The 18,748-nt window shown below is 38.9% G+C and overlaps 1 protein-coding gene across 4 annotated transcripts; it reads right to left on the bottom strand.

The window, feature by feature from the left end:
• Window positions 1-3,439: 3,439 nt before the first annotated feature.
• Window positions 3,440-18,073, bottom strand: LOC105449689 (lysine-specific demethylase lid). Of its 4 annotated transcripts, none has more exons than XM_011689142.1 (18): window positions 17,421-18,073; window positions 12,811-13,027; window positions 12,570-12,730; window positions 12,030-12,398; window positions 11,638-11,916; window positions 10,993-11,485; window positions 10,630-10,757; window positions 10,271-10,465; window positions 8,526-8,980; window positions 8,187-8,445; window positions 7,265-8,093; window positions 6,973-7,181; window positions 6,674-6,898; window positions 6,476-6,557; window positions 5,988-6,397; window positions 5,563-5,689; window positions 5,095-5,237; window positions 3,440-4,784 (listed from the first exon to the last, which is right to left on the bottom strand). In XM_011689142.1, the coding sequence occupies exons 1-18, from the start codon at window positions 17,640-17,642 to the stop codon at window positions 4,674-4,676; spliced, it is 4,914 nt and encodes a 1,637-aa protein (XP_011687444.1). In that variant the 5' UTR covers window positions 17,643-18,073; the 3' UTR covers window positions 3,440-4,673. The 4 variants fall into 4 exon arrangements, with proteins under 4 accessions (XP_011687444.1, XP_011687570.1, XP_011687385.1 ...); XM_011689268.1 differs by having other exon boundaries at window positions 3,440-4,721; XM_011689083.1 differs by lacking the exon at window positions 17,421-18,073 and adding an exon at window positions 16,841-17,365.
• Between the last annotated feature and the right edge of the window lie 675 nt (window positions 18,074-18,748).

Below are 18,748 nucleotides of genomic sequence, written 5' to 3'. Positions count from 1 at the left end.
CTCAGTCCGCGACCTCGCGGTGACTTTGAATGTATGTACGTACATACATATACGTGTCTGTGTTCTGTGCCTGTAGAGTATCCGTCTGCACGTGTATGCCTGCGAATGCCGAATTCCATTTAATAAATATATCTTAAGATCAATTATTGAATTATTACAAGATTTTTAACATATATAGATTATAGACTATTCGATCACTGTAGGACTGTATAGCTAACAATTAAACAATAAAACATTCGCTTCAATTAAATTGCGACTTGCAACTCATATCACTTAATTAATTCAGTTTAATTTATAAATTACAATTTCCTAGATGGCGCGGAATTTAAATCAGATTTAAACTATGTTATTTCTTGTATAAACATATTTTCCTAACAATTCTAACAAATGTTCATTATTGAAAAATGCTTATTTCACACTTTTAAATTGTAATTAAACATTTTGGAAGTAAAAATCATCTATTTATAAAGCCATGACATTTTCTAAAATCACAGACAATCGAATTCACGATATTGCGAACTTGTAGGCTGTCGCAAAACGAGACCATGCATGGTGATGACTCATTTTTCACATATGAAGTAGTAATGTACGTTGGGTCGAAAAAAATTTAGGTTGACTCATTCCTATCGTCGTTGAGGTCAGTCTATGTCCCGATCACGAATATCGAAACGCATCGCCACACTCATGTAAAACAGCTTGGTTCGTTTATACATTCGCATCATTTCTCTTTGTTTTACAGTTCTCGTTACAACGAAGGAATATTTGTGACGGTTTTTAAAAAATGAACTTAATTTTACTAGATCCTTATTGCATGCAAACTTTTTTCGCTAATACTATAATAATACATGTATAATTTAGAAGATTTTAAGAAATGAAAAATTTTTCATTTTACGATAATTAAAAGTACAATGACGAGAACAGTGAGATAAGACAACAAGGACAATATCGGATATTGAGAGCAAATGTAAAACAGTATCAAGAATCTAATCAAATAATATCAATAATATCATATAAACTCAAAAGTATAAAATACTATCGAGAATTAGATAACGGCTCCTTTGACGTCAAGTGATTTATTCATAGATACATTTACGATAATATATGCAACAAGAAGTAAATCGCCTTCTTTTTAAAAGACGCGCGGGGCTCCGCCTCAAATAAGATCCTATTGCGAAGTGATATATCTTTATCGCTACACATAAGTTAACCTTCGATCAGAAATTACAAAAATGTTTCACTTTATACAGTTCTTCGACGGCGAATAAATTACGCACTAGTTGAGATTTCAAAATAAATTACAGTACAAGTTCGAGAAAACATAAATTCACAGTAGAATATCAGAATATCATTCGTATTCACTTGGCGGAGAAAACCGCAGCTTTAATAATAATAATCTACATTAGAAAAAAAAGATGACGCTAAATACGAAAAATCATATCTTAATAATAAAAATTCTAATTCATGAAAATGTCTCTTCTCTCAAAAACTGTTCGCGAGTTACCTACTAAAAATATAATATTTACTATTTAGAAAATAATTTCGTTGTGTGTATGTATATGTACGTGTGTATGTGCGTATATCAAAGTAGAGTGTAATTACAAAAGTAGTAGCTGCGTAAAAATGTAACATTTACGTTGATTCAACGGACTAAATAATCACAATCAATTTACGCTAATTTAATACATTTACCACGACTATCTCAAATTACGCTGAGAACGATACTGCCGAGATGTTTACGCACAACGAGAAAGTCGACGCACGTAATAGATTAGTGTTAGAAACGCATGTAGGCACTTGCCTGTTAGGTATCTAACGATTGATTAAGAATCATAAATGATACACAAATATCTCTCATAATATAGTCAGTAGTCTAGTTAGAACACGTAAGACGTAATACCAAATTTTCGTCCTATATTTACCAGTAACGCATTGTTAATGCACGCTTAACAAAGATAAGTAACTGTTAGACACAAAATATTTTTATTTTAAGTATCTTGCGTCCCGTTTTTTTCTTTTTAAAAGAGATTGATTCATATTATTTTTCTTATTATAAAGGGAAGAAAAATAATAAGAACAAAAATATCGAAACATCAACGATTAATATTAGCGTTTTTGAAAATGCTATTAATAGAAATCCACTGCATTACTTGCGCCACGTCCAGCATCAATCGAAATTATCGACTATCGGATCTTATTGATCTATACAAAAATATATGTGTACATGCTCATCGATTCTTGGTTTCACAGCCTGTTTTAAATAAAACGTAGTATACTCATTGTCCATGTACAAGTGACTAGAATTTTTCAGTAGTTAGTATTTGTGTTACAATAAATTCTATTAATCGATTTTTTTGACATCATCTTTTTTATATTATAAACAATAGAATAATCGTCTGCGTTCATTAGCAAATGTTCATCAAACGTCAAGGTTTGTTCAACAAGTATATACAGCTATTTAAAACACACTGTGCTTTCGTTGATTTAGTCTTTTCGAATTTTTGTTACAGAAACTCAAGATTGTTTAAATTTGTATCAGTAATTATACAAAGTTCTTTCCCTCACAATCAGACTAATCCACTATTTACTCGCAATTTAGTCCAAGATAAAAGTTCTTCTTCTATACAAAACACTCTGCGTTCCGCGCACATTTCGCATTGGATGGACTTTTACGTAATGTCAAGTAATACAAATTTTTTAAATAATAGTTAAAGAGATTAGTATAAAGCGAATTTCAAATTTGTACCAGAATCACAATATTTATTCAAATAACCGATGTTAATTTGGATAAAAAATGTTCTACATATAGAATAACACTCTTGGTAAAGAGCCAACGCGACTCTTATCACAAAAATTAACGTTCTTTATAAAATGCTTCTCTAATAAATCTTGCAATCTAATAACATATAACGTATCTTGTTAATATTATTTGATTACATACTCTCTTTGAAACACAAACTAATAATCTTATCACATTATGTGACAATCTACTGTTGCACTTAATATGTGATGTAGCAATTTAACTTTGACAACGTAGAGAGATTTAATGGATAAGTCATAATTATTATTTATTTTTATGTAATATAGATAGCATAAAAAAATAAAATAGAAAAACTAATTATTGTCTATATAATATTATACTAATTATTAACTATAATTTAATTCGTGTAAATATTATTTGAAACATAATTATCATTTTTTGTCAATTTAAAAATCAAAAGGAACATAATATCTATATCTAATATATAGCTATTGTGGTTAGATTAAGAAAATGGGAAATACATTCCCTCTTCTAAAGAATAACAAACATAAAGAGAGAAAGTAGAATTACGAAGAAATGTAATAAACGCAAAACGCAATAGAATTGTATAGCCTCTGATGCAAAAACAGCGAATATTTACAGATTATTATTTCGGGAAGGCAGAGTAGATATGCTAATTTATCTGCTTGTCTCAATTGTTTCCTTTTATTTTATACAAACTATAGCTTATGTGTTTATTCTATGTTCTGATATATTCTAATAGCCTATGTATAATCTAATCGTAATACACACATCTCTCAGTCTATTCTGTACATATGATCGGCGCAAAGGAAAGAAATCCTCGCTTGTCGCTTTGTGCGCCTAACAAACGTTTTAAAAGCCGATAAAAACAATCGACCGATACCTCGCCGTGGTAATGCAACATTGTATTCCAGAAACAATCGGTTGCAAAAAATTAAATCATTGCTGTATCGAGAACATTCTCGCAGCGTATCATTCGTATCGTTCGGGTTAATCGGCTTGTAACGTATCCTCATTTCAGGGTAGTAATCTTAATAGTTAAGGTAACACGACGCATTATAGACCGTGTTGTTAAGATTGCTGCAAATGATGCAATCTCGTGGTCGCAGATCGTTAATTATCTCGCGTAGAAACTATTTCTTATCATCCATAGTGAAAGGCGCGTATACACAAGATTAAAAAAAAAAAAAAAAAAAAAATGGAAATAAAATTCTTCTCTACAGACAAATCGATTACAAAATTATAAAGGCGTACATCACGGTTCATCCGTGATTCGTCCGCTGTCGGTGTGAAATGAAATCGATAATTTTCGTAAAAAACAATCTAACGAAACATAGACATAGACGGAAATATAGATGAATACTTTCACAGTCGTGCGGATTAAGATAAAACGGACATCTTTATATTTTCGTATCATTGAATTTCAAGACGCGCACGCGCGCGCATTATATATATGTACGTTTGTGGAAGCACAAAAATAATTTTCTGACATGCATTGTGCAGCGTTCTTACGTTCACCCTACTTGTGAAAATTCCATAGATCGATGTATAAATGCAGATCGATGATTGACTAGCGATGCTTCTAGCATCTAAAAGTATGACCTTCGCAGATACAAATGAAAGCCACAGTTAATAAGAAATATTCACCATGTATCGCTGTATCGCAACTCAACTATGTTATAATACTTTGCATCTTAAGTTTGCTCGCTCGTAAACTACATTTGAACAATGCACGATCTGCAATAGTTTGGTGAGAAACAATCATTAACGTTAACGTTTGCATTGCGAGTCGATAGATCGAGAGTCGCTATCGTAAACGCCCCGGAGCCTCGTACGGAGCTAGCAGACGACACGAAGTGGGCTAGTGAATCCTAGGAGGAGGAATGTCGTTTTCCTAGACACCCGCTTCCGTGTCGGTGGTGCTGCCATGGTACTCCTGGGGCTGAGAAAGGGAAAGAAGTGCATCCAGGCCTAATGATTCAGCCGAATCTGGCGCGGATCTCGACTATAATATTTAACACAAAAAAAAGACCGCTTCTAAAACTACAGTCGAGTATATAACAAAAAACAATGCAAGAAAGAAAAGTGAATGAAATCTTGTCGAATTAAATTTCACGATGTGGGATGTTTACAAATTTTCGCTGACACATGCATATTTATAATACCTATAAAATAAAATGTAAAATGCGGCCGATAATATACACGATGATAATATACACAATCCGATAATGTACATAACTCGATTTGTGGATTTTTACAAAATTAAAAAAGAAGAACGGTATACATTATGTTTTTCCGAACACTTTTTTCCTTACCGATGCACTTTGATCGGCTTCTTTACAGTTGCTACAAATATAATCATCTTCCTCCGCAATTTCTGTGCGATCCAATCCAACACAATGCATATGGAACCAACCTTCGCAGCCACCGTCACACTGAACCCAATCAACTTCCTTACCTATATAACAAATAAAATAAATACGCGTGTTGAAATATAGATAAAATAAAAGTGTAATTTAAAAAATTATATGAGGGTATAATCAAAATACTCTCAAACCAAATCATATACACAAAAATAATTTATACAACATATTTGATACATATATACTATATGATCAAAAAATTTGTGTACACGATTATTGGTAATATGTTTATTACTGACATTATCCATTGCATATATCACGACATATAATTATTATATGTATATATATAGAGAACATTTATAACGCTTAGATGATATCATTAAAACCACGTTGCGAATGTATTGTAGACAATGTCCTTACCACTAGGCCGTAAGCAGTTAACCGCCGCGCAGTCGTCTTCTTCGTCCGAACTTTCTTGCTTGGTCTTCTTTGTGCGATTACCGCCTCGCTTCCTAGGGCCCTCTTCGCCCTCGCTCTTACGTTTCATCTGTAATTTATATTTAACTGAAATTGAGGTGTTCAATGTTCGCGAAGCTATGAATTATCGATTTTCATATAAGTTATTAAAGAGAATGTCCCGAATTTAAACTTGTAGCAAATAATCGATGTATCGTTCACAAAATAGATTTAGAATTAAATACTCTTATGTTACGAATACTTGAGATTATTCCGTGGAATGGTAATTCTACTAAGGAAATTTATTAATTTATTTCTGACAAAATTAATATTTGCATTAATATGAAAGATTTAATTCGAGACATGACCGTTATCGAAGAATCAAATACCTTTCGAGGTCCACGCTTCACAGGAATCGGTGAACTGCTCTGTCCCTTTTCCTTAGTGACAGGACCGCCACTTCTGCTACGTTTAACCACGTTTTTCTCTTCAGCTTTTTGCCGTCCGATTTTCTTAAGTAATTCAAATTCTTCCGATTTCCTCTTCCTACCCCGTTTCTTCACATCCTTCATCTCTTGATTGATATTCGCTTGGACCTCCTCGAGCGACTTGTATTTCCGCATGGTGTTATGAGTATTCATGTAGCTCAATATACGCCAGATGTGCTGTGTTTCGTCCAACGCGACTTCCAAGAGGTCACCTTCCATCATAAGTTCCTCCAAACGCGATCTCGTGCTTGAAGATAACGTGCCAAGTGACTCACCGTCGCTCGATTGAGTTTTCCGCCGAATTTTCGAGACTGAAATAATAATTATAAAATGCAATTATTTTCCGATTAAATATCTCAAATATAATTATCGCAAATTTCAAAACTTACTGTATGAATATGCGTGTTCATTACTATTGAAAGTACTACATGTTGGTTCGTCATCCAGGGCAACAACATCGTCATCGTCATCCTGAAATATTAAAAATATTTATTTATGTATATTTCGTTTTCGAATCGCTTATAAATAATAATCGTTTACAATTACAATAGATTTATTACAACTCATATCACACAATCGATACTCACAGCAGTACTAAGCGTGCTATCGTCCGAATGCACTCCGCTGAGAGGTGCGATAGCCTGCACTCTTTGATGCAGTTCAGGATTGTTCGCTGCCTTTTTCAACTCGCTGCTGATAATCTTTTCCGTTTTCTCCCTAGCCGCAGCTTCTACTAACTTTTGCGACATTACAGAAAGTTTCGCCAGTATCGAGGAGACCTCGTCGGTAGATAATGCTTTCCTCGCTCGATCCTAATTAGCATATGTTTAGCTAAAGATTGTTTACTTAGACGATATGAGAAGATATATTTGATGAGAATATTTACCTGCCAATTCATCGCGCGTTCCGTTAGGCACTGCAACGCTTCTCCTTCCGGCAATCGAATCGGAATTTTTTGAAGACTCACTAAGAGAGCCAATATAGTTTCGAGACGAGGTCGTCGAGAACGTAGACAGCACGGACACAAAAATTTCATATCTCTCGGCCCTGGTGGTTTACCTTTGTACGATGTCTTGGGCCAAGGCACACAGTTTGCTGTGAAATAAAAATACATATAATAATTAGATAATAATTAAATAAACACAATTATTTTTTCTTATCTAAATTGTTGTACTTACTGTGGAACCAATCCTTGCAAAGCTCGCATTGGAGCATAATACCGAATCTCGGCCGCCGACAAACGCAATACTTGGAATCTTCCGCTTCCGCTTTCATCTTCATTAAATTTCTCTCTCTCAAGCTTCTCATTGCCTCCATTTCGCGCTGTTCCGCAAGCTTGAAGGCAGCTACCACATTCGCCGAGCTGCTGGAGTCGTCCAATTTTGTATCACAGACACAAACGGCGCCTACAGATTCGTCGCCTTTGTTCTTTTTGGTTTTCATCGCCTGTACGCCGACGCCGATTCGCGGCGACAGAGCTTCCATCAACGTATAGTGCGAGTTTTTTCTCAAAAACGTTCTCGCAGTCCTCTCTTTCCAGGCTTTCGCCTGCGAGAGGGTAGATTCTATCGTCGGAAGATCATTTAGATGCAAAGGGATATTTCTTCCCTTTCTCAACAAATCGTCCAAGGTATCGTAATACGGAAAGTTCTCTCTCGCTCGTATATCGTCGATTAATTTCGTCCAATTCTTCGCTTTGTTCAACGTATCTTGAAGAGTATCCAAACTCGGCAAATACGCCTCAACTTCATCTGCCTCGCGAATAAACTCCTCCACAGCTGCGATGGTTCGTCTATTTTTGGTGCTAAGAAACATCTTGGCCTTCTCTTCCCACTTGTCAATCGCTTTCGTTAACGCGTGTAATTCTGATAATGTATTTTCGATACTGACATGAGGCGGTATCGTCATGCCTTTTTCAATTAACTTGGCCACCTCTTCGCGACTAACAGATTTCGGGTCGTCTTGGAGGGATTTTACTTCTTCCAGCCATTGCATTTGTGCCAATCTCTGAGAAAATGAAATGTCATCTCATTATAAACCAAATATCTAAAGCTTTAAAAAGAAAAATGTATATATATATATATCTACATGATTACATACTTGTTTCAATCGTACTAGTTGAGGTAATTCAATGCAGATAGAGTCACCAAAATCAATGCACTTGTCCAATTTCTCAATGTTACAATCTTCTTTAGACTCCAATTCCGCCGCATCCTTTTGAAATTGTAATACTTGATCGAGTATAAACTTTACACCATCTGATTCCTTAAGTTCACAGCACAGATTGGTTATTTCTTTGTAGAAAAGTGTTAATTCTTCCACAGTAAGTTTATACTTGGTATCAACTGTTTGCCTAGTCCTATACAAATGAGAATTGTGTAAAAGCAAATGAGATCGCAGGCGTCACAAATATAGAAAGAAATCTTACGCTTTACCAACCTTGTACGTTGCTTGTTGTTTAATAGCTGTTGCGCAACACTCGCGCATTTCTCGGCGTCTTGCACCGCGGTCGTTAAAGCCGTCAATAATTCGCTGTCGGGGAACTTTTTGCTCTCGGCTTCGTTCAGAAGTTCCTTCAGCTCGTTTAATTCAATCTTGTCATTTTTCGGATCCATCGCCTCTTTCACTTTGGCCACCCACGAGTCAAACGACTCGGCTTTCAATTTTAACTTTTGCAGCATGATCGGCAATTCGTCTAGTGTATACCGATAACGTAACGTATGCTTCTCTGGCGGACAGGTGCACAAATCAGCAAAGTGTCTTAGACAAACTAACTGCGAGCTGTGGCACGAACATGTGACCGCACTCAAAAAACAGGTAGTCTTGCATGCTTCGCACTGTCTCTCGTCATCTGGTAGAAGCTCGAAAGCCTCGCGTTCCGCCTCTGTCACACCCTGGCCACAACAGAACAAGTTATTCAGGTTCACAAATACCAGCAGAACCGCGAAATTAATCTCGTCATATCTTAGCGACTTTTCGCAATGAAACAAGTGACGCGCGCACAAATAACGCGCGTTTACGTGTATTACGAGGAGTAACACATTGATTTGAAAATCGTATTTCACCGACGTACACGTAGCACATCGCGGGGGGGGCAAACGTAACGCGTATGGCAAGATGCGGCGCGTTCACGCGATCAACGCGATACTCTGCTCCGAGAATTTGACGTACAATACGCACCTCCACCAGGCCGGGCTCTATGAAACAGTCGCGCGAGAAAACCAAGCTACGCGTTTAGCATCATGGCACAAGGTGCTTTGAAAACATAACCTTTCCACTCACCTATATGTACGTTACATAACTAAAGAATAAAGGCGCAACGAGTAAGCCAGTCGCGGCCAGTCAAGGCCGACAGCCACGACTACGAGGAGTATTTCGACCACACGAGAACGCACGCAACACTAACGACAACAGCGGTTTCGACGGAATCAGCAATGGTGAAAATACGTGGCGACATTAATTACGTATATAACGTGGACACAGACGGTCCTGCTTGTGCTCCAAATGGTTGGCGCGCCGCGAACCACGGGTGGCACGGGTGCGTATATATGTACGAATTTTGCCGCGCGGCCCGCGTGTGCGTATGTGTGTCCGTGCAGTCCGTGTGCGTGCGCGTGCGCGCGCCGCGCCGCGCCGCGCGCTGTTGGCACGTAATGTACTACTTGGCCTAAATATGTTGACCTTTCTCGTTTCACGGAGCAAAAGTACTACCAGTATTCACACGTTAGATCTTTTCCGTTGAAAACAAGATCGTATTCATTTTCACATCCCTCAGATTTTTTCTCTTCAGAGCGCGTGAATGCTGATTCTTTGCGCAGAAAATTACAAGTTTTATATATGTTGTATATTTAAGCCATACAATTGAATGCTATATTGACATTAAATACAGGATATGAAACATTTTCTCATTAAATCTTGAAATATATTTTACGTTCTGCGAGCATCAATGCGAGTAAATAATTGCATTAGTTTGGCAAGCAAAAGCAACAGTTAAAGAATAAAAAGATGGATTTATTGTAAAACAATTGATATCAAAAAGATATGAAATATTTAGAGATGGCAAGCAGTAGTTACATAGTAATTAATATCTTGTTAAATTCTCATTAAAAAAAACTGTGTCATAAAATACACGATCTGTAAATTTTCAGAAATGTAATATATTAAATATTAATATATAAACTTACCCATTCCAACAAGTTTTTCCGCAATTTTTTCTCATCCTCCACCATTTGCAACATGTCGTGATAAGTGGCGGTTGCGACTCCGATATCCAACGAATCTGGATCCAATGACATTTTACAAACTAGCTCGTCATGGGAAAACACACAGAATCTTCTTAAATTGGAATAATGCGTAATGCAGTCTCGTCCAATCTTAAGCTAATAAAAGAAAAACAATTGGTTTAGCATAACTTGTACAATATGCCCAATATTATATGGAAAGTATAATTTTAATATAATTGCTGAATGTTCTAACACAAGTGCAATCGCGTCTCTATCTTATTCATACTTAAACGAACTCGAATGTACCACAATTTACATACCCAATCTGCAGGTGCAAAGTTGACAGCCTCTGCAAAATTGTAACCCTGATTAAAACCTGCGTGGTACGCTCTTGGAAATGTCACGACAAATTCACCCGCGTGTTGATCTGTTCTAAAGACCGGTACTCCTGTTAACAATTACAAAATTATATAGATTATAAATTTAGAAAAAAATATCTTGCAGTTGCAAACTACATAAATGTCAAACACGATATGAATTAGGAATAAATCCTAAATATCCTGATTGTCTCTTTTTAAAGAAAAAACATTTTTACAAATTTATTTTGTATGATTTTAAGTACATACGGAAATCTCTTTAAGTTGTTGAAATTTTAATAAATGTGAATAATATATACGACATACCCTCACTTGTCAATATATTTGGGTTCATGATGGTAACAAGTTGATGCAGCAGATCGGGTTGGCTGTGAAACAGCTCCGGAGCGGCGGACTTCATAGAATGCTCGAAGCGTTCCGCCTGAGAACCCGGTACGCCATACCATGTCTTTGGTTCGCCCCAATGCAGATAATTAATGGAATAGCTCCAATGATCCTCATTATGCCAACAGAATGTCGCGAAGCACATGCCGACATACATCCAAGGAACTTTCATACCACTAATATCAGCATTAATGTGGCCGAGAATGCTTCCACGTAAAACGGGCAAATTATTTAAATTCCATGAAGATTCGGCATACTCTTGATCGCAAGTGAACAAATTAACGCTGGTCTTTGTCGGAAATCCGGAACCATGATCCATCGTATGCAAATCGGCGCCGTATTCGACGGTTACATCTTCGTCGATGGACGAGACTATTCGCCAAAATTCTTTTTCCACTAGTGACGTTGGAACCATCTACAGACAACAAAAATTTATTAAACATATAAAAAAGATAAAAAATTTTCATATTTGAGGAATATATCTATATAAAATTGAAATATATAATAAAAAGAAAAAATTTATATTTAAAAAAATTTTTTTTTTCATGATGACCAACAATTACTTACATGCACAGGCATATTAAAGTAGTCACTCTTGAATTGATCGGCCATTTCACCGAATTGCTGCAGCGTGTATTCCCTCTGCGCTTGTTCGAAACCGAATGCCTCCATCGGCTTCGAGACCTCTTCGGCGACGCACTTGGGACATCGCCAATCACCCTTTGGTATTTCTGTCAATGGCGGCATAAGGCAAAACGTGTGATAGCTGTCATCACAACCATCACACAACAGCATACTTTCTTCATTGTCGCCTCTCCCGCAATTGTGGCAAATATATTTTGCCAACTAAATGAAAAAAAAAAGACAATACAATTAAATTATCATATAGTTATTGAATTATATATTATTTCTCATTGTAAAGCGATATAACATAAAATAGAACATCAAATTATACTTACAGGATCAAAGTCATAAACGAGTTTCAAGCCACGCGTTTTGTTAGATTTCTTTGCCTCTTTGGTATTAAAGCCGGCCATTTTTGGGCCTGGTCCGTAAAATTGTAACTTCTTAAGTTCTTTGCTCTTATCCGTATCGCAACTGAAATATCTGCTTTTAATTTTTTCCTTGCACTCATTGTCCGAGTCGCATTCCTCCTTACAGTCTTCCTGTTTAATCGATACATCTTGTTTTTCTTCTTGCCCGGAAAATCGCTTAGATCGTCGTGAGAATTTTTCATTCGGCGGTTTAATTTGCTGTCGAGATATTATGCCATGTGGCTTATAATCGCGATCCCTCTTCTCATTCGCGTCCGAGTCTGGCTCAATTTTCTACATAAAACAAGACATTAATTAGTATTTAATCATAAAAAATAATCGCATAATTATTATTACTAGTTAATTTAAAATTTTAATTAAATTAAAAGTAATTAATTTCACAAAAATGTCGACTTGTCACAGTCAGTAAGTCTGCAATCTGTTGCAGACAAAAATTTGACTTACAATATCTGATAATGTCTTTCCTTGCTTGAAAACGTCAAAGGGATATAAAATTCTCTCATAGTGATTTTTCAATATACTGCCTACACTTCGTCCAGATGGGTAACCCAGTTTATTGGCAATTTTGGCCCATCTTCTTTCCTTAGTCACAGTTTCTATGCCGCCTATAAATAACGCATATAGAAATTAAAAAACCGTAAATATATAAAGTGAGCGATAAATAAAATATATAAATAAAACTTACCTTCGTCTGTGACTATTTTATGTAAGGAATACAAGTCCAGTGCTTTACGTTCTACAAGCGGAATTTTCAAGGAGGAACCTTGAAGTTCCCAGAACTTTGCAATTTGATCTAAAAAATTAAGCTTTATCCTGGTCTTGGCTTCTAATTCGTTTAACCTTTGTATTCTCGGAACAAATTTAAACTTGTCCACATCTACGGCAAATGGTGGCTGCCAATTCTGCAACAAATCATAATAATTGATACAATATCTATAAAAAAAGTTTGATTTAACAGGGTTTTATTTTGACACAAGGATAAAGGAAGAAAATATTCTCGCGTCTTTACCTTTCTTCTCATTTCTAAATATAAAGTTTAAGTTCTGAAAAGTATTCTGGATTTAAAGTCGACTAAATGGCCGTGCACGTACTTCACATCGACAACGGTTATTACTTATTCACGGAGCTGAAGATCCGGTATTACTTCGGGTCGTAACTAGAGGCGCAGCTAGTATACGTGGCCCTTACTTCGCTGTAACGTAACTAACGTGTAACGTTCGATAGCAACGATAAGAGGATAATTGAGTTTTTAACAAACTTTGCTTCCTTCGATACGTATCGTATACTACGTATATCGAGTTAAATTTGGAATTAAAATGTTAGCACGTAGATTTTATTTCGCGTTAATAGGATCTGTGTTGACAAACTCTATCCAACTATTTTATAACCTAAATATAACAAATATTTAATTATCTAGCGATCGCATTGATTGTTATTTATATTTTATCTATTGTAAAGATAAAAATCATATGACTCGATTAATGCAGCAAAATCTGTATTCCTTCTTTATAAGATATTTATATGTATGATTAATCAATATCATATAACGTATACCTGCGTATAATCGTGTCTCTAAATATATACATTTTCTATATATAAACCTATCCACATATAAATTACGTGATAACGAGTACGAGAATTACTTGATTTTAAAAACGCAAAAAGTACATCACACGTACGAATATCTTTTGCATGCGAAAATATATTAATAGCGTTAGAGTTCACGAACCTGAGGGACAGTTTTGTAAAGAAAAGTCGATTCAAAGCCGAAGAATTTACTATTAAAATCGAGAATCCGCTGCAACATGTTGTATGCGCGGTGATATTTTAATAAGCGACCAAGTATCGTTCGGATAGTTTAATTTTATTTAGCGCGACGTTGAAACGCTCGTAATCGTAAAGCCCGTTAATCAAGCTATATAGTTCCACGAGCATTCAACGCTCGTGCATAACGTTGCGCGCTTCCTACGATACAACTTCCGTAATGGCGGCATGTTCTCCGGGAAAATATCAGCTCTCTAGAAAGCTTAAAGGTATCTTCTCATCGAGTGCAGTACCTGGTCGTGTTCTTCTACCTTGTGCAATAACGGCCGGAGCACTGCAAGTTGGTCGGGCAAAAATTAAATAGAGCGCAGATCTTTGCATGGAAAATTCCCACGCGCTTATTTACGCGCGATGATGCACAGTAGAAAAAATCATTTTTCACTTGTCAATCCGGCAGAGAATGACGAATGCGATTCCGGACGAATTATATTCCGGAGCAAGTGAAATACAAGCAAATTATTCGGAAAACTAATTGGAGTTAATTGAGTTTTTTGAACGCTCCGCGTGACTTGAAGGTACATTTAATTGCGCAACGTGAAGAATTAAATACAAAATAAAATGTCTAACAGATCACACCATGTACATTAAACGAAGAAAAAAAATCCAAAAAAAAATTTTCCAACTTTAGATGTGACGCCACAAATAATATCTTTAATGATTCTCTCTGAAGGATTTATGGAAGGAATGAAGACTACTTTTGATAATTCAATTTGATCGAAAGCTTTGCTACAATTCTCTCGCACTTGGCGATCGTGCGCGCTTTGGAAATTTCGAAGCAAATCGAAGGTAAACTTGCCACGGTAGTTTACCTCGTTACTTTCAGACAGAGATCCGTGCTCGAAATGTCGAGAGTACATCGATTCCACGTATATGCGTCATTTCCTCTATGTACTTTACTCAGGCGACAAAACGAAACTACTTATCGGAATATTTCAAAACTCACTAAACGGATTACGGAAGCGGCAACGTTATTGCGAGGTGAAACAGGACTCGAAAAATTGTATTTTTTACCCAAATACACGATTAGTTTAATTTTAATTATTTGCTCGTTCAACCTTTATCAATATAGAGCGCTATTTATACTGATAATGATTACTCGAAAAGTAGCTGACACTGCGCACTAACATCTTGAACGAAATTCTCACATCACGTGTTACACTTATTCACGCACGTATATTAGAATCAATAAATAAAACAGCTCCGAATTTTCCTTCGATATCACACATTAAATGATTAGATAAAAACAATCGTATCGTGTCGTATTAAATTATGCAGTACTATTCGTAATCGTATCGGAATGAAAAAGCAAAAAGAAATAAACGACGTAGAGATAGCTTGTAAAATTTCTTTCAGAAAATAGAAACAGGGAGGGAGGGAGAGAGAGAGAGAGAGAGAGAGAGAGAAGGTAAGAGAAAGAGAATAAACAATCGGCCACAGCCGGAAGTAATTATTAGGCATCGATTAGCCGATGATGGTAAAAATCAATAATTACTTGAGAGTTTGCGGCGCCTTGACGCTTTTGACGGACAGGCCTTACACCTGCCGCCTGCAGGAGAGTACGACGCGAACGTAATCGCGAATTCGCGTTATCATTTCACCTTCGCGCAGCAATATTTTCCTCGAGAATTAGAGTCGCCATCCATACACGGTTGGTTATTAAAGATTACCATTAACTCGATGCGCCTGTCGCTAAAAACTCGCGACGTAAAGCGGAGCAGTCGGAAGTGAAATATCGAAATCTCGCAGAGTAGAAACTTGGTCAGAAGTGAATTGGAGAGTATACGTTTTAGGAAAGATGAAATTTTAACATTTTTTCAAGTCTATAACGGATGTCTACTGTATATGATCGATACACTTGTAGTGGTTAAACAATCGTTATTAAAATAAAACGTCTACAGATTTTTCTAGAAGAGACATTTTTCAGCCTCGAATATACATCGCAAAATCACGTCGAGCGTTTCCACGCAATCGACCTTGCGTCGATCACGCGAGCCAAAAAATATTATTTGCGGATACGTCCCGATATTTGCATCGCCCACGCTTGTAGGAAGAAAAGGCATAATTTCCGGCGTCACCGGAGTTTTTCCTCTTTACATGCGGAAACAAGATGGTGGCGCAAATCGTTTCTAATGGTGGCATAAAATGACGATGTGCGACCAACGAATCACGAGACCGTCCACTCGGGGAACGCGATGCTCAGGTGGGAAGATCGCGAAAGGTTTCGCGTTGGCAAATAGATCCGAAATACACCGGGAGAGCCCTGCTACGGTCGAGAGCTCGCCGAGTGAAAGGTGACGATAGCGCGGAAAAAAATTATGTCATGCGGCGAACTGCAACGCGCCCAGCGATGAGATTCCCTCGGCAGGAACACGCCCGCGATGGTGGACTCTGCGACTCTCTCGCGAGGTCCGGTAGATACATCCGAGGAGCGAATGAGAGATTTGTTGCATTCGAGAAGCGCACGTTTTTTGGTTGCAAATACGACGATAACGGGATCGCGCCGACGCGAAATCATTTTCCATCCTGTCGCTCGCGTAGAATCGCCAAGTGAATAACACAGGTCTCGCGATTATTATCTCTCTTTCTCCGATTTTCTCCCGTCCACGGAACGTTTTCCTAGAGGTGACCAACGACGTGGTCCTATTGTCTCGGCCATTTTACATGGCGTCGATCGTTATCGTAATTTAACCGAACCTGAATCCTCACTGATCTTTATTCAATTCGACGTGCTCGTATTGATGTGATTCTATTATTGTTCTGTTTTTATTAATACCGTTATTGTCATTAACGACAAGTATCATTCGCGAAAAGTATCCTTTACACCGCCGCGCGCCGTGACACGCATCGTTACGTCGAACGGAAAAAGAGAGTAAGGTTTCTTTTCATCTCACTTGGTTTGCGCCCCTAGCGTCTCGAATGTAGCGCGAATTCTTTTTCCCCAGTTTTCCTCGTCTTTCTCGCCGTTTTAGCCGATATCTTCCAACGAAACGCATGACACGCACGATTGTTACATTTCGCAGGCGTAAAAAAACATGGAGAGACTCCATGAAAAAAAAACGGCGTACGAATATATACGATTGGATGCGCGTGTCCGTGCGATGCGTGAGGAAGGTTCGTACCATTGGATCTTTGTGTCTTTTTCTTCTGTCTTGTTGTCGTCGTCATCGTCATCGTATCGTCGTCATCGACGAGACTCTACTTATCCTAAAAAAAACGCATCATCGTACATAAAAACGAGGTCGTGCATTCCTCGCATTCAAGGATGTGACTCTCGTGCCTCTTCCTTCGGGTTCCGTAAAAAAAGAAAATCCACGGGAGAGCGGAAGGATCTCCTCAATCGACGACGACGACGACGACGACGACGACGACAATGACAAGGAGGGCAATGTTGGAAGCGCGACGACGCGCGTAGAGAATAGGAGCCATGTGTCCGATCGTCCAACCGTCCGCTCGACGATCTGTGTTACTCACGGGTGGCGGTTTGATCTTGCAGATGCCGGATCTCTCGGCGATTGGCCGTATCTTGGCGATGTAGGCGAGAGGATCGTGAAACTCCTCGTTGGTCGGCTCGAACACCGGTGCTTCCGGCGGCACTGCAAACTCAAAGTCGGTCTCGGCGCGATCACAAGCCATATCTTGGGAGCAACGGTGATTCCCAAGGGAGCCGCGATTCTCGTTGTTTCTCGATCCCATGATGATTCGGAGATGATCACGGGGGCACGCCGTCTGCTACTTCCGACGCTATCTAGCCGCTGCAGGCTGGGTGGCACGCACGTACGCACGCACGTAATCACGCACGCACGCACGCACGCAGGCACTTTAAATTCGAGCAAAAGCCTCGGCGCTTCGGCGCTAGGCACCACCGAACGACGGTCGCTACTCGACCCGGATTAGTCGCGGAACCACCTTACCACGCGTTCCCGGATCGATCATGTTCCTGCGCGCGTATGGCGCGTACCCGCTGGAGTCGCCGAACGCTGCTGTTGCTGCTGCTGCTGCTGCTGACGCTACGTGACAATAAGCGACGCGCAACGGACGCGAATCACGCGGAGCAGCATCGACGTTGCACGAAGCTCCGCACACGACCCACGGCGACTGATTACCTCCTCTCCCGCGGCCCGCCGCAGCCGCTCCGTGTTACGCTCGCCCCTCCCTCCCCCCTGCTCCCCTTCTCCACCTGTCTATCGTACTTGAGCAACGCGGCGGCTCGAGTAGCTCGACGACTGCGCCATCGGCGGACGAGCGACAAGATTCCTCCCGTCCATTCCGTCTGCCTTGTGGCTGCTGCCGCCCGTCACTGCCGTCGACAGCACCGTCAGCCGTGGCCAGCCGTGGGCCGTGGCTCAGGTCGCAGTGACCGCCATTTTGCCACGCAAGGCCTGTTCTTTGTCGCACCCGCTGCACTGCACTAAAATCTTCTCTCTCGCTTTTACCAAACATGAAATATATATGTCTATCTCATTTCAAGCACAAGTATACCACACAGCAGTGGGTGAGCTGCAAAGAACAGACCTGCAATCTCGCGCAGCGTCACGTGACAATCGAGGCTCGACGGTCTTGCGCGCGCGCCGCGCGGGGTGGACGACGCGCATGAGAAAGATTTGTGATGTGTTATTTTTCGCTAGCGACTCCGATTACGTAATATGTCGCACGAAAGCTGCGCGTTTGCGGAGAATGTCGACGAGATGCCTCGCGTTAGGTGATGAACGATTCACGCATGCGCAGCGTTGATTTGTCGGTGATGGCGACAGAGAGAGAGAGAGACGCGAATATGATTCTCGATCGTCAACCATCAACTA

The sequence above is a fragment of the Wasmannia auropunctata genome, unplaced genomic scaffold (genome assembly GCF_000956235.1).
Source record: "Wasmannia auropunctata unplaced genomic scaffold, wasmannia.A_1.0 LD336116.1, whole genome shotgun sequence".
Classification (NCBI taxonomy): domain Eukaryota; kingdom Metazoa; phylum Arthropoda; class Insecta; order Hymenoptera; family Formicidae; genus Wasmannia; species Wasmannia auropunctata.
The sequence above is the reverse complement of the archived record's forward strand: the minus strand, read 5'-3'. Positions and strand labels throughout refer to the sequence as shown.